This window comes from Oncorhynchus clarkii, chromosome 25 (assembly GCF_045791955.1).
Source record: "Oncorhynchus clarkii lewisi isolate Uvic-CL-2024 chromosome 25, UVic_Ocla_1.0, whole genome shotgun sequence".
Classification (NCBI taxonomy): Eukaryota; Metazoa; Chordata; class Actinopteri; order Salmoniformes; family Salmonidae; genus Oncorhynchus; species Oncorhynchus clarkii.
In genome coordinates, this window is record NC_092171.1 from 18176607 (window position 1) to 18191962 (window position 15356).

The 15356-nt window shown below is 43.2% G+C and overlaps 1 protein-coding gene across 1 annotated transcript in view; it reads left to right on the forward strand.

Moving 5' to 3' along the window:
- The window catches only part of LOC139384069 (ryanodine receptor 3-like), a 159766-nt gene that overhangs the window by 77866 nt on the left and 66544 nt on the right, over nucleotides 1-15356 (forward strand). The window contains exons 16-24 of the mRNA XM_071128705.1: nucleotides 5139-5234; nucleotides 5914-6032; nucleotides 7477-7610; nucleotides 7836-8077; nucleotides 8279-8471; nucleotides 9889-10105; nucleotides 10334-10438; nucleotides 10536-10538; nucleotides 14507-14610. Coding sequence (XP_070984806.1) covers nucleotides 5139-5234; nucleotides 5914-6032; nucleotides 7477-7610; nucleotides 7836-8077; nucleotides 8279-8471; nucleotides 9889-10105; nucleotides 10334-10438; nucleotides 10536-10538; nucleotides 14507-14610 — 1213 coding nt within the window. The remainder of the gene's footprint in view (nucleotides 1-5138; nucleotides 5235-5913; nucleotides 6033-7476; nucleotides 7611-7835; nucleotides 8078-8278; nucleotides 8472-9888; nucleotides 10106-10333; nucleotides 10439-10535; nucleotides 10539-14506; nucleotides 14611-15356) is intronic.

Consider the following 15356-nt stretch of genomic DNA (forward strand, 5'->3'; position numbering starts at 1 on the left):
ATCATCTGTTCACCCACACCACGTCTCACAAAGACACAGCCGTTGGAACCAAGAATCTCCAATTTGGACTCCAGACCAAAGGACACACTTCCACTGGTATAATGTCCATTGCTCGTGTTTCTTGGCCCAAGCAAGTCTCTTCTGTCACATATGCTCTCTCTCCGGTGCTCTAGGTCATCATGCTCCCGCGCCTCAGCTGGATTGACACGTTCCTGCGCCTTAGCAGAGGTGACCGGTCCGCTCCTGATCCCCGGGATCGTCATCCTGGTCGGCGTCCTGCGGCTGGAACCACACGTTGGGGAGGGGGTACTGTCACGTGTGCTCCCTCTCCGGCCTCTAGATCACCAGGCTGCTCGTTAGGGCACACACCTGTCACCAGCATTACACTCAACTGGACTCCATCACCTTCCCTTTATACAGTGCCTTGCGAAAGTATTCGGCCCCCTTGAACTTTGCGACCTTTTGCCACATTTTAGGCTTCAAACATAAAGATATAAAACTGTATTTTATTGTGAAGAATCAACAACAAGTGGGACACAATCATGAAGTGGAACGACATTTATTGGATATTTCAAACTTTTTTAACAAATCAAAAACTGAAATATTGGGCGTGCAAAATTATTCAGCCCCCTTAAGTTAATACTTTGTAGCCCCACCTTTTGCTGCGATTACAGCTCTAAGTCGCTTGGGGTATGTCTCTATCAGTTTTGCACATCGAGAGACTGACATTTTTTCCCATTCCTCCTTGCAAAACAGCTCGAGCTCAGTGAGGTTGGATGGAGAGCATTTGTGAACAGCAGTTTTCAGTTCTTTCCACAGATTCTCGATTGGATTCAGGTCTGGACTTTGACTTGGCCATTCTAACACCTGGATATGTTTAGTTTTGAACCACTCCATTGTAGATTTTGCTTTATGTTTTGGATCATTGTCTTGTTGGAAGACAAATCTCCGTCCCAGTCTCAGGTCTTTTGCAGACTCCATCAGGTTTTCTTCCAGAATGGTCCTGTATTTGGCTCCATCCATCTTCCCATCAATTTTAACCATCTTCCCTGTCCCTGCTGAAGAAAAGCAGGCCCAAACCATGATGCTGCCACCACCATGTTTGACAGTGGGGATGGTGTGTTCAGCTGTGTTGCTTTTACGCCAAACATAACGTTTTGCATTGTTGCCAAAAAGTTCAATTTTGGTTTCATCTGACCAGAGCACCTTCTTCCACATGTTTGGTGTGTCTCCCAGGTGGCTTGTGGCAAACTTTAAACTACACTTTTTATGGATATCTTTAAGAAATGGCTTTCTTCTTGCCACTCTTCCATAAAGGCCAGATTTGTGCAATATACGACTGATTGTTGTCCTATGGACAGAGTCTCCCACCTCAGCTGTAGATCTATGCAGTTCATCCAGAGTGATCATGGGCCTCTTGGCTGCATCTCTGATCAGTCTTCTCCTTGTATGAGCTGAAAGTTTAGAGGGACGGCCAGGTCTTGGTAGATTTGCAGTGGTCTGATACTCCTTCCATTTCAATATTATCGCTTGCACAGTGCTCCTTGGGATGTTTAAAGCTTGGGAAATCGTTTTGTATCCAAATCCAGCTTTAAACTTCTTCACAACAGTATCTCGGACCTGCCTGGTGTGTTCCTTGTTCTTCATGATGCTCTCTGCGCTTTTAACGGACCTCTGAGACTATCACAGTGCAGGTGCATTGATACAGAGACTTGATTACACACAGGTGGATTGTATTTATCATCATTAGTCATTTAGGTCAACATTGGATCATTCAGAGATCCTCACTGAACTTCTCACTGAGTTTGCTGCACTGAAAGTAAAGGGGCTGAATAATTTTGCACGCCCAATTTCTCAGTTTTTGATTTGTTAAAAAAGTTTGAAATATCCAATAAATGTTGTTCCACTTCACCATTGTGTCCCACTTGTTGTTGATTCTTCACAAAAAAATACAGTTTTATATCTTTATGTTTGAAGCCTGAAATGTGGCAAAAGGTCGCAAAGTTCAAGGGGGCCGAATACTTTCGCAAGGCACTGTATATCACTCCCTTTGTTTTCTTCCTCAGTCGTCATTGTTCCTGTTTCATGTCTGTGCGCTGTTTGTGTTTCTTGTTTTGTTAAAAAAAAATGTTTATGTATTCACTCCCTGAACTTGCTTCCCGACTGTCAGCGTACATTGTTACATTTTCTTCTTATTGGTATCCTTTAGTAGTGGTTTCTTTGCAGCAATTTGACCATGAATGCCTGATTCACAGTTAATTTTGAGATTTGTCTGTTACTTGAACTCTGAAGCATTTGGGCTACAATTTCTAAGGCTGGTAACCCTAATGAACTTTTCCTCTGCAGCAGAGGTAACTCTGGGTCTTCCATTCCTGTAGCGGTCCTCATGAGAGCCAGTTTCATCATAGCGCTTGATGGTTTTTGCAACTGCACTTGAAGAAACTTTCAATGTTCTTGAAATTTCCCGTATTGACTGACCTTAAAGTAATGATGGACTGTCATTTCTCTTTCCTTATTTGAGCTGTTCTTGCCATAATATGAACTTGGTATTTTACCAAATAGGGCTGTCTTCTGTATACCAGCCCTGCCTGGTCACAACACAACCGATTGGCTCAAACGCATTAAGAAGGAAAGAACTTCCGCAAATGAACTTTTAACAAGGCACACCTGTTAATTGAAATGCATTCCAGGTGACTACCTCATGAAGCTAGTTGAGAGAATGCCAAGAGTGTGAAAAGCTGTCATCAAGGCAAAGGGTGGCTATTTGCAGAATCTCAAATATAAAATATATTTTGATTTGTTCAACACAATTTTTTGGTTACTACATGATTCCATATGTGTTATTTCGTAGTTTTGATGTCTTCACTATTATTCTACAATGTAAAAATAAAGAAAAACCCTTGAATGAGTAGTTGTTCTAAAACTTTTAACTGGTGGTGTATGTCTGTATGTCTGTATGTATGTACCGTATGTATATACTGTATGTGTGTGTGTGTGTGTGTATGTATGTGTATATATATTTTGTGTGTGTGTGGAACGAACAGCTGACTGAAGAAGGGACGGCCGGGCATTCGTGCGGTTGAGTCCGTTTCTGAGGTAACATGGACTCTTAACAACGTGAAGAAACTTTTTGCTCCTTGTTGAAACAAACAAGGTGTAATAGCAAATTAGTCTTTGGTTGCCTAGACAATGCCAGCCTCCCTGCAGCAGCACACATAGAAATAGAATGAATAGAACAGGCTTGGAACCTCTAACCCTGGCAATGTGACTGGTAAACTCGTGGGTGAACTCACAGTCGATGCCTGCTGTTGTGATGCAAATCATTTCCATGGTAGTGTAGAATGTTTGTTCCAATGATGTCAAAGGGGAATGATGTTGCTCATACAATGGAATGTATTTTTTGTAATGTCATTTGAGTTGAATCAACAAATCACACCACATACTGACACATCCTGCTTTTTCTTCCTGCTTTGCTCCCTGCAATGGCCGTCAGTCCACCCATTTAGCCAGTGGTGCTCAACTCCAGTCTTCGAGTACCCTCAACAGTACACATTTTTATTGTAGACCGGACAAACACACCTGAAATGGACCCTTCACAATGACAGAAGGCTTGTGTATTGTTATTGTATTGGCTAGATATTGCTGCATTGTTGGAGCTAGAAACATAAGCATTTCGCTGCACCTGCGATAACGTCTGCAAACTATGTACACCACCAATAAACTTTACCGTCATGACCTTCACAGCCCTAGCCTCAGTACACATGCACTCTAGTACCAGACACAGACTCACAAACACACACATACGTACTGTACGCACATGTACATGCACACACACACACATGCATTCATGCTACACACACATCACAATTGCTGCTACCAGACACGTATTTACTTTTGCTAATACTGCACAATTTTAACACTTGCCCCCCAATCCCCTGTTCCCTGATACATGTGTAAATATTGGACAATAAATTGTGCCTTCCTGTATTATACTTGTGCAAAAATGTTTATTCTATTCTACTGATCCATTTACTTTATGTTCGTGTTCTTATCTTTTATACTTTATTTTAGTTTGCGTTGTCGAGAAGGAAGCTGCAAGTAAGCGTTTGGTTGGATGGTGTATACCATGTGTATCTTGCACATACGAGGAATAAAACTTGAACACACACACCCACAAACAGGGGCTGGAGCTTTGTGCAGGGGCTGGAAGTGGATAAGGATAGCATGCAGATTTCACGTCTGTGTGAAGTGCTTCCAGGGCCTCTACCCAACATCTCCCCCAGCATGTCTACAACATTCTCCCAGTCAATCTGGACTGCCCATGTTCACCAGATGGTCACCACTTTTCCCCATATCCTTGAGTTAGGCCACAAATTGTTCGAATACGGTCTTTCAGGGTGGGAAAAACCAGTCCAATCTTACATGTCAGTTGTACATTATAGGCATTCCCTCTTGGGAGTAGGAGCATGTCTCCCGCTCAGAAGCTTCCCAGTTCTAGTGTCCGTGTCATTGTCTGAGCCCTTCACAGCGTGTTTACATGGTGCTTTCTCCTCATGGGGAGCATTAATGTGCAGACCACGTCCCCCCTCTCGTACCCCCTCCTCCACACACCTGCACCAGCTAAATGGATTTGTGAGCTAGGCCTCCTCTCCTCTGTCTATGCCAGGTGACCCTGTCATTTTTGGCTGTGACGACTCTCCTTTCCTGTCCCCCTGATGTCACGCCCTTCCTTTATACGCCGCAGCTTAATTAATATGCATAAAGGCTTTGAAGAAGAACACTACTCTTTCCTTGGCATGGAGTGTGTGGTTTAAGGTGTGCATTTTGTGTGATGTTGTTGTTGTTGTGGTTGTGTAAGATGTAAGGTTTGGCAGTGTTGTTGGCTGTAGGTGCAAAGACAAGCCATTTGAATTATCCTCTTCATAACTAGCAAAGATTATATGTAACCTGTCTTCTTCCCTTGACATGGGTGTCATTGTTTGTTGCGGAAGATGTGCAGTGTATTTCTATAGGAGCTATGTTTTTGCTGTACTGAAGGTCAAAGATAAGCAATTTGCATTATCCTCTTCAAACTTGCCAACTGGATATGTATCGTGTCTCCTCCCCTTGACCTGTGACCTTGTCCATGTGTTCTGTAGCGGCGCTGATCCGAGGCAACAGGAACAACTGCACCCAGTTCTCCAACAACCTGGACTGGCTGGTCAGCAAGCTGGAGAGACTGGAGTCTTCCTCAGGTACCATGATACCGCCATGACACGTGTTTAAATGATAACATGATACCACCATGACACGTGTTTAAATGATAACATGATACCACCATGACACGTGTTTAAATGATAACACGATACCACCATGGCACGTGTTTAAATGATAACACGATACCACCATGACACGTGTTTAAATGATAACATGATACCACCATGACACGTGTTTAAATGATAACATGATACCACCATGACACGTGTTTAAATGATAACATGATACCACCATTACACGTGTTTAAATTATAACATGATACCACCATGACACGTGTTTGAGGACCACAATGGAAATAAGCCTCCGGGCTTTATTGTGTTTTTATCCCTGCTAATCTTTTATGTATGGAAAGTCTCCGGGCTGGAGCGGCCTACTTCTTTTTTCATTATCGATTCAATCAATCAATAAAGCTAAAGCTTTGTGTGACCTTGTCCTACCTGCATGCTGTCTGCACATGGTTTCAAAGGTGATGTGGAGTTGGATTGCACTGTTGTAAACCCCAGACCTGGTGTTTAGAGTCCTGGATGGCTTTAGTAATGCCTGGCCATGTATCGTCATACCCTCTTCTTGTGCTCAGGAGCATGCATTTGCGAAATGACCTTTTGTGTCTTGTTCCCTTGTCCTCGGTGGCCGTTAATTGATGATTTGCCACGGCAGGCATACTGGAGGTTCTCCACTGCATTCTAATTGAGAGCCCGGAGGCTCTAAATATCATCCAGAGAGGACACATCAAGTCCATCATCTCCCTGCTCTACAAACATGGACGCAACCACAAGGTGAGCTGAAACCGGAGGAGGAGCTGTATCAAATATATCAGCATGATCAAGTGAATATACTGGAACTACATAGTTTTTGTTTTGATACTATTCATCCATCACAAGAGCTTGACCACAGTTTCTTATAAAGCACAGTAATTCACAGATGAGCCTGCATTTTCTTTGTACACCCAGTGCTGACAGGGCTGCAGAGAGTTGATGAGTCCTTGTTGGAGCTGGGCATTTGACTGTAATGTGTATAGGCATTGTGTATCAATATGTTTACATTGAAATAAGCACTCCAGCCGGGCTGCCATCTCCTTTGTCATAAATCACAGTGGTTGTATCATTTGGCTGTAGCCGCTCATAAAGCCTCTGATAATAAAGCTCAGGTCTTGGCCTGGCTCCCTTGGCTGCCGTTCTTTGCCCATTTAATTATTCTGCTTTGTAAAGCCAGGATGGGCCCACATGCATCAAAATGATATTACTGGATGTGGTTTCTGCTGATTAGCATCTCTCAGTAATTATGACTGGCTGCATTAAAGAGCGGCTGGACTCACCGATTCCGCATTTTTTTCTATTGCTCATTAAGAAAAACGAGATTTGAGTCTTGGGGGTGTGGTTTGATGTGGGTGTGTTATGTTTGCTTTATTGTACCCTGGAAGTTATTGTTGTTTGTCCCTCTTGAGGCAGGGTAGCAACAACATAGACAGTACCACTTCCTCAAAATAGTCATAATTAATCTAGATAAACACAAGATGCTCGTGAATTGATTCTGATTTTTGGAATATTGTCAAGTGGTAGTTGGAATGCAAGTGCACACAGTCTCAATTCTCATTTTGCCCAAAACACATGGCATACTTGAGTGATCACTATCAAGATCACCGCAGCTCTTTGTCTGTGCATGACAATTCTCTCTAGGTGTTACAAATCCGTGTTTCTGGGCAAGTGGTCATAATTGTAGTTCAAGTCGTGATGACCTCAGTTACACAAATCTTGCCAAACTCAGTTTTGGAAGGTGCTGACTTTATGACCAAAATTATCCTACTTGTGCTTTTAAGTCAATTTTGACACTAGAATACATGTTTCTAAATAATACCATGCCACATACTGTGGAAAACTTTCTAACAGACAAGTTGTTATTTAATAGCTAAAGGTAATGCTCTCCCTCTAATAGTAACATGGAAAAGGACTACGTATGAGTTGGTCCTGTTCTGTCTCTGTCTGTCTTTCTCCCTGCCTCTGTCTCTTTTTTTTCTCTCTTGCTCTCTCTCTCTCTCTCTCTCTCTCTCTCTCTCTCTCTTTGCCTCTCTCTCTCTCTCTTTGCCTCTCTCTCTCTCTCTCTTTGCCTCTCTCTCTCTCTCTTTGCCTCTCTCTCTCTCTCTTTGCACCTCTCTCTATCTCTGCCTCTCTCTCTCTCTCTCTCTCTCTCTCTCTCTCTCTCTCTCTCTCTCTCTGCCTGCAGATTTTGGATGTGCTCTGTTCCCTGTGTGTGTGTAATGGGGTGGCAGTACGAGCCAATCAGAACCTCATCTGCGATCACCTGCTCCCCAAAAGAGATCTGCTTCTCCAGACCCGATTGGTCAATGATGTTCAAAGGTAAAAAGCCATCCAATCCCAGCCCAGTATAATTAGATTAAGGCGCTACTGGTTGTAAAGTATGAGTTATATACTTTATATACAGTATATATATTAGTGTTGGATATCCTTTTCATTGCTGTGTTTGTTTGATTGGATTGTGCAAGGTGAAGGTGCATTTAACAACATCGATCACAGTTACCGGTATGTGATTAAACCCTAATCCGTGTCTCTAATCTTTGGCAGCATGAGGCCCAACATTTACCTGGGAATGAGTGAGGGCTCGGCCCAGTATAAGAAGTGGTACTACGAGCTGATGATTGATCAGGTGGACCACTTCTTGACCAGTGACCCCTCTCACCTGCGTGTGGGCTGGGCCACCAACAAGGGTTACGCCCCTTACCCAGGTGGAGGGGAGGGTTGGGGGGGCAACGGGGTGGGGGACGACCTCTACTCTTACGGCTTCGACGGACTTCATCTCTGGTCAGGTCAGTTTTTTTCCATCTGAATCTCAAGCACATTAAGTCACCTGCTTCATAAATTATGAGAAGTCACCCAGATTGTGTCTAGACAGTGTGTGTCCTGCAGGGCAAATATCTCTGCCCACTGTGTGTGTGTGCTTTCGTGTGCAAAAGTGAGTGTGTGTCTTGCAGGTCATATTTCTGTGCTGAGACTGTGGTTTATTGCAGGTCGTATCTCCCGGGCGGTGGCTTCTATTAACCAACACATCCTGACCTCTGAGGATGTGGTGAGCTGTTGTCTGGACCTGGGAGCTCCCAGCATCTCCTTCAGGATCAATGGACAGCCTGTACAGGGCATGTTCGAGAACTTCAACATTGATGGACTCTTCTTCCCTGTTGTCAGCTTCTCCGCTGGCGTCAAGTATGTGTTTGTCTTACACACACACCTGTCGTTTATATGAATGAACACGTATACACACATACAGAGCCCTCTCCTCAAATTGCTTTCTATTCTCCCTCTAGTTTGCACAAAACTCCATCTAATCCATTCCTCTATAGTTTCCTCTAAATATGAATCCTTAAGGGCTCGGCATACATCTTACTCACTTGTGTTGCCATGGCAACTTCAAATGATGTGACTGACATGTCTGAAAAATGAAATTTCAAGCTCCAGGAAGCATTCCAGGATTTTATGACCGACCCTGTTTTCTACAGCAAAATGGCATTTTACTATTCTGGACCACTGTCCGAGACATGACGCTTGATAGCTCAAAATATTTCAGTTCACATCAAATTCCATAATGGTCTGCAAGCTACCCTGTATCTCAATTACCACAATAACATTTGCAGAAGCATTATACAAAATTATACAGCATTATACAAAATTAACAGGAAGTCATAATTATAGGAATTCTGTCAGCGTTATTCTGCATTTTGTCTGTCTGTATGATGCAGGCCACATCATATATTGTAAACGAACCCTGTGGGGTTTGAACATTTCCTGTCCTCTGCAGCGGGGCATGCTACGCAACGGCACACACTTGTTAATAATTGATTTGTGCACTGCACTCAGTGAGACTTGGAGTGAATGCGTCATCATCACTACTACAGCTGCTATTTCGGTTACGGCCCAGGAGGGCTTCTGAGTGGTGGGCTGAAATGTTGCATCATTCTCAAAGTGGGGTTAGTCATAGTCACTTTCTGCTCTGCCGGGCTCAGCTGGAGCTTGTTTAGAGTTGACCTGGGGCTTGGTTAAAGCTAGGCTGGGGCTGGGATTCAGTTGGAGCTGGGCTGGGGTTCAGTTAGAGCTGGTCTGGGACTGGGGTTCAGTTAGAGCTGGGCTGGGGCTCGGTTAGAGCTGGTCTGGGGCTCGGTTAGAGCTGGGCTGGGCCTCGGCTAGAGCTGGGTTGGGCCTGGGGTTTGGTTAGAGCTGGGCTGGGCCTCGGTTAGAGCTGGGCTGGGCCTCGATTAGAGCTGGGGTTTGGTTAGAGCTGGGCTGGGCCTCGGTTAGAGCTGGGCTGGGACTGGGGTTTGGTTAGAGCTGGGCTGGGCCTTGGTTAGAGCTGGTCTGGGGTTGGGGCTTGGTTAGAGCTGGTCTGGGGCTGGGGCTTGGTTAGAGCTGGTATGAGGGTTAGTTAGAGCTGGTCTGGAGGTTGGTTAGAGCGGGTCTAGGGCTTGGCTAGAGCTGGTGAGGGGCTAGGGTTTAGCCTCAGTGGCACTCAGTGGCTCTATGTTCTGCTCTAACTAACCCCTCCACCACTATCAACCTATCAATCACTCTCAAGCTGTCACCCACATACTGAACACACTGATTGATAAGTCCCTCTCTCTCTCTCTAGGGTGCGTTTCCTGATGGGCGGTCGTCATGGCGACTTTAAGTTCCTGCCTCCGTCGGGCTATGCTCCGTGTTACGAGGCCCTGCTCCCCAAGGAGAAGATGAAGGTTGAGCCGGTGAAGGAGTACAAAAGGGACATGGAGGGGGTCCGAGACCTGCTGGGGACCACACAGTTCATTTCTCAGGCCTCCTTCATACCCACCCCTGTGGAGACCAGCCAGGTAACAGGGGTATGGCTTTCAGCTCAGAACGCCTCACATTAACTGCAACATGGCTCATCTTAAACACAGTAACAGTGTTTATCCTGCATGTTTTAAAGAGGCTTGTACAGTAATACCTACAGTGTAAGTGTTTCCAAATATCCACAATGTATGATTGATGACATAGGCCTGCTGTACTGTCTACAAACAGATGCTGTTTATCTACGACACTGATTCTCTGTCTCTCAGATCGTCATGCTGCCATACCTGGAGAAGGTCCGGGACAGACTGGCTGAGAATATCCACGAGCTGTGGGCCATGAACAAGATAGAACTGGGCTGGTCTTATGGGAAGGTAGGAGACCTCTTTAACACTGATGGAGAGAATAGATTCACAGAGCACTGGCAAACTATTTTGGGCAGTCCATGTCATTGATATACAGTGCCTTCAGAGAGTATTCAGACCCCTTAACTTTTTCCACATTTTGTTACATTACAGCCTTATTCTAAAATCGATGAAATAAAAAAAATCCTTAGCAATCTACACACAATATCCCATAATGAACATGTTTTTTTGACATTTTTGCACATTTCTTAATAATAAAAAACAAAAATACCTTATTTACATAAGTATTCAGACCCTTTGCCATGAGACTCGAAATTGAGCTCAGGTGCATCCTGTTTCCATTGATCATCCTTGAGATGTTTCTACAACTTGATTGGAGTTCATCTGTGGTAAATTCAATTGATTGGACATGATTTGGAAAGGCACACACCTGTCTATATAAGGTCCCACAGTTTACAGTGCATGTCAGAGCAAAAACCAAGCCATGAGGTCGAAGGAATTGTTCGTTGATGCCCGATACAGCATTGTGACATGGCACAGATCTGGGGAAGGGTACCAAAAAATGTCTGCAGCATTGAAGGTCCCCAAGAACACAGTGGCCTCCGTCATTCTCAAATAGAAGAAGTTTGGAACCAACAAGACTCTTCCTACAGAAGCCACTCCTCAGTAAAAGTCACTTGACAGCCTGCTTGGAGTTTGCCAAAAGGCACCTCAAGGACTCAGACCATCAGAAACAAGATTCTCTGGTCTGATGAAACCAAGATTGAACTCTTTGGCCTGAATGCCAAGCGTCACATCTGGAGGAAACCTGCCACCGTCCCTACTGTGAAGCATGGTGGTGGCAGCATCATGCTGTGGGGATGTTTTTCAGTGGCAGGGATTGGGAGACTAGTCAGGATCGAGGCAAAGATGAACTGAGCAAAGTACAGAGATATCCTTGATGAAAACCTGCTCCAGAGCACTCAGGACCTCAGACTGAGGCGAAGGTTCACCTTCCAACAGGACAATGACTCTAAGCACACAGCCAAGACAACGCAGGAGTGGCTTCGGGACAAGTCTCTGAATGTCCTTGAGTGGCCCAGCCAGAGCCCGGACTTGAAGCCGATCGAACATCTCTGGAGAGACCTGAAAATAGCTGTGCAGCAAACTTCCCCATCCAACATGACAGCGCTTGAGAGGATCTGCAGAGAAGAATGGGAGATACTCCCCAAATACAGGTGTGCCAAGCTTGTAGCATCATACTCAAGAAGACTCGAGGCTGTAATCACTGCCAAAGGTGCTTCAACAAAGTATTGAGTAAAGGGTCTGAATACAGATGTAAATGTCATATTTTAGTTTTATATATTTTTTAAAATGTTTAAATTAAATGTTTTTGCTTTGTCATTCTGGGTTTTTGTGTGTAGATTGATAAGAGGTAAAAAAAAAAAATTCAATTAGAATAAGGTCGTAACAAAATGTGAAAAATGTCAAAGGGTCTGAATACTTTCCGAAGGCACTGTACTTAGGAAAGACACAATACATTACCTCTAAATGGATTATCAACCAATATAAACACAAATAAACTATAAACATAAGTAAATCTCAGCTTGCAAATGTTTGTTTGTGTTAGGCCAATTGTATTGATAATTATTTGTGTGAAATGCATTAACCCTGATCTAATCTTGTAAATTCTACCAATGTTAAATCACCAAAACAAGCCTGTACACCATTTTGCTTTCTCTTTTATAATTTGCGGTTCAAACCCAACAGAGGGTAAGTGAAGAATACTCCCGTATTTCTCCTATTGTGCTCGTCATGCCATTCATTCTAGAGACTCCATTTTTGTTTGTTTGTAGGCGAGAGACTCATCTTTTCTGTGTCCTAAATCAGTCATGAATTACAATGCAATTGTTTTAGTCAAAGGCACAGAAGGACATTTTGGCCATTCTGTTGCAGCAATTAAACAGGAAATAGGCCTCAGTGACATGTTTAGACTATAGATATTAAGATAAGATAAGAAGGTGTGTGTTTACATATGTCTTATTTCACACATTATTTCACACTTATATCAAACAAGTTCATGTGTGAATTGGGAAATGAATTTGTTGCATATCCCACTCCCCCTGAGACACTCTCAGAGAGTGGGCTCATGGCCAGTGATCTGCCATTATTGACAGCGACCCTGGTAAAATTATGGTTAAATGCCTTGCTCAAAGGCACATCTTTCACCTAATCGGCTCGGAGATTTGAACCAATGACCTTTCGGCTGCTGGCCCAACACTCCTAACCCCTAGGCTACTTGCCGCCCAACATTGTAATTCAGTTCAGAGAATTTTAGTGGACACTTTAATGATTGGAAAGACTGACTATTCTTGATTGGAAAGACTATTTTTTCTCTCTCTCTCTCTGTTAGTTGAATTCCAGTTTATTAAACTGGATGTGAATTCATTAAGCCCTACTGTTACAAAGACTGAATGACTGTTTCTTTGTTTCATGTTAGTACATTGCCAAAATGACCTGTTGTGCCCCACTGCCCTTAAAGGTGCAGACAATCAATATCAGAAACAATATGCAACACAGCTCTTATATCTATTTTTACATAAGTGATGGATGTGTGTAGAGTAGACCACCGTAGCCCACCCTACTGAATGATTCTCTAATTCCTGCAGTCCTCCTTCCACTCTATCCCACTTCTAAACACAACTGTGACAGTGTGATTTGTCCACCCACTGGACTGCCAGCCATTCCATCAGTTCCCACATCTTAGTAGAGCCTTTGATTGATGGTGAGGAGATCTATTACGCCGGGGTCAAACTCTCTTATTCATTTAAACAGAATTCTGCACCCCTGACATAGCAGTTTGGCTTTTATCTGTTTTTTACGAGACCTCGTTAGCTTAGGCCGGGTGACATTGTCCTGGCAGTACATGGGGCAAGCTACACCAGGGAGACAATATACTAAATCTGGGCTGAACAGAACACATACCTGGACAGCGCTGTTATTCTATTCCACTCTCCAGAGAGCACAGCTTCAGTGCTGATTTTAAAGAGGTCTGAGTTTTAGTTGCTGTGGTTGCTATGGGGTACAGAGGTAGGGTATCTATATTACCTCCCTGACACACTTCACTATCGGAGGTTAGTATGGTTATAGAAAACTTGTAATAGTTTTATCAGCATGGACTATTGACGGTATAAAAATAATCTCAAACAAGCTGTGTGACATTCATACGAAGGTTAGTAAGAATAACAGCATGGACTTCTTTGTCCTCTGACAAAGCCCTATTTGAATGGACTGTAGTAGGCTGTCTGGACTGTAGTAGGCTGTCTGGACTGTAGTAGGCTTTCTGGACTGTAGTAGGCTGTAGGAAAAGTCTGTTAGGTAAAATAATTCCTGGGGAGTTCTTGTGCTATTCACAAAAGAAATGCCTGGGTTTCATGTAGCACACAAATAGCCACATATCTGTACAACAACACCACTTCATGTTTTCTTGGTCAACATGGATGTAATCCTGCTTGGGCTGGAAAGAGCAGCAAGAGGGATTATTAGAGATAAAACACAGCAGTCAAGAATATAATTCTATATCTCACTTGGCTTGGTATTCAGGACTCACACCTCTCTATCTTCCAAGAAAACATGCTCCTCCTCTACATTCATAACATGTCCGTCCACTAGACTAGACCGTATTATCACTCCGGTATACCAGTAGCCCCCTGTAAGTAGACAGCATCCCCACACTCTTAGAAAAAAGGGTCCCAAAGTTTTTATGGGTTGTCCCCATAGGATAACCCTTTATGGTTCTAGGTAGAACCCTTTTGGGATTCATGTAGAACTCTCTGGAAAGGGTTCTACATGGAACCCAAAAGGGCTCTACCTGGAACTAAAAGTGTTCTAAGTCTTATGGGGACAGCTGAAGAACACTTTTAGATTCTAGATGGCACCCTTTTTTCCCCCTAAGAGAGTACTCCCCTGTTGATTGACAAAAACCTTGATTGTGATTTGAATTATACTCACCTTTTGGAATATTTCTTTCCCCTTTCCTCAAGACAGTTGTAATATGTACAAATACTTGTACATGAACAATTCTCATGTGTTTCACAGATAAGGGACGATAATAAGCGGCAGCACCCCTGCCTGGTGGATTTTTCCAGACTGCCCGAAACGGAAAAGAATTACAACCTGCAGATGTCAACGGAAACCTTGAAGTATGTCCTGCATTATAAGTAACTATGTTAGTTTCAGTAATGAAGAACGAGAAATAGAAAGACAAGGAGAGATCCCGCTGGGCACACCACGTCATATTTTTTTGAGATGTTGATCAATGAGATTTCAACCTTTTTATTCAACCACTCAAAAAGGACAGCCAGACGTTTGTTGAATTCCCAATGTGCTATCACTATGCTTTCACCCATCTAAAAGCAATGGAATGGCCATGTCTGATTGTTTGTTCAGTGGTCATCTAAATGTCACAATGTCTTTCAAACGTTTAAAAGCACAACAAAGTTTAAATGGCAATAGAATGTCAGATATGTTTTATTTATACAACAGATGAATGTGTATCACTGTGCTTCATCTAATAGCACAACAAATTACCTGAATTGCAGTTGAGATTACATTAAAAGTTCATGCAAGTGATCAGATTCTGCACAGATTAAAGATCTCCACAGACCTGCAACCTTTGCATGCTATGTTGAACATGCAAAATTACTATGATTGCATAAGAAGACATTAATAGTTAGAGTAACCTCAAAATGTGACTATGGATGTGTTACTCATTTTAAGGTTGAATTGTACTGTTACATTAGTTATTAATATAGCCTTAACCTTTGGCTATATACTGATTTACAAAAGTAGTATTGAATTGTGTTTGGTTGACAATGCAACCAAAAATCAACATTTGAAGGATATGTATGTTTTGTGCCACTGACTTAGTCTGGCCTTCATTCTAGTT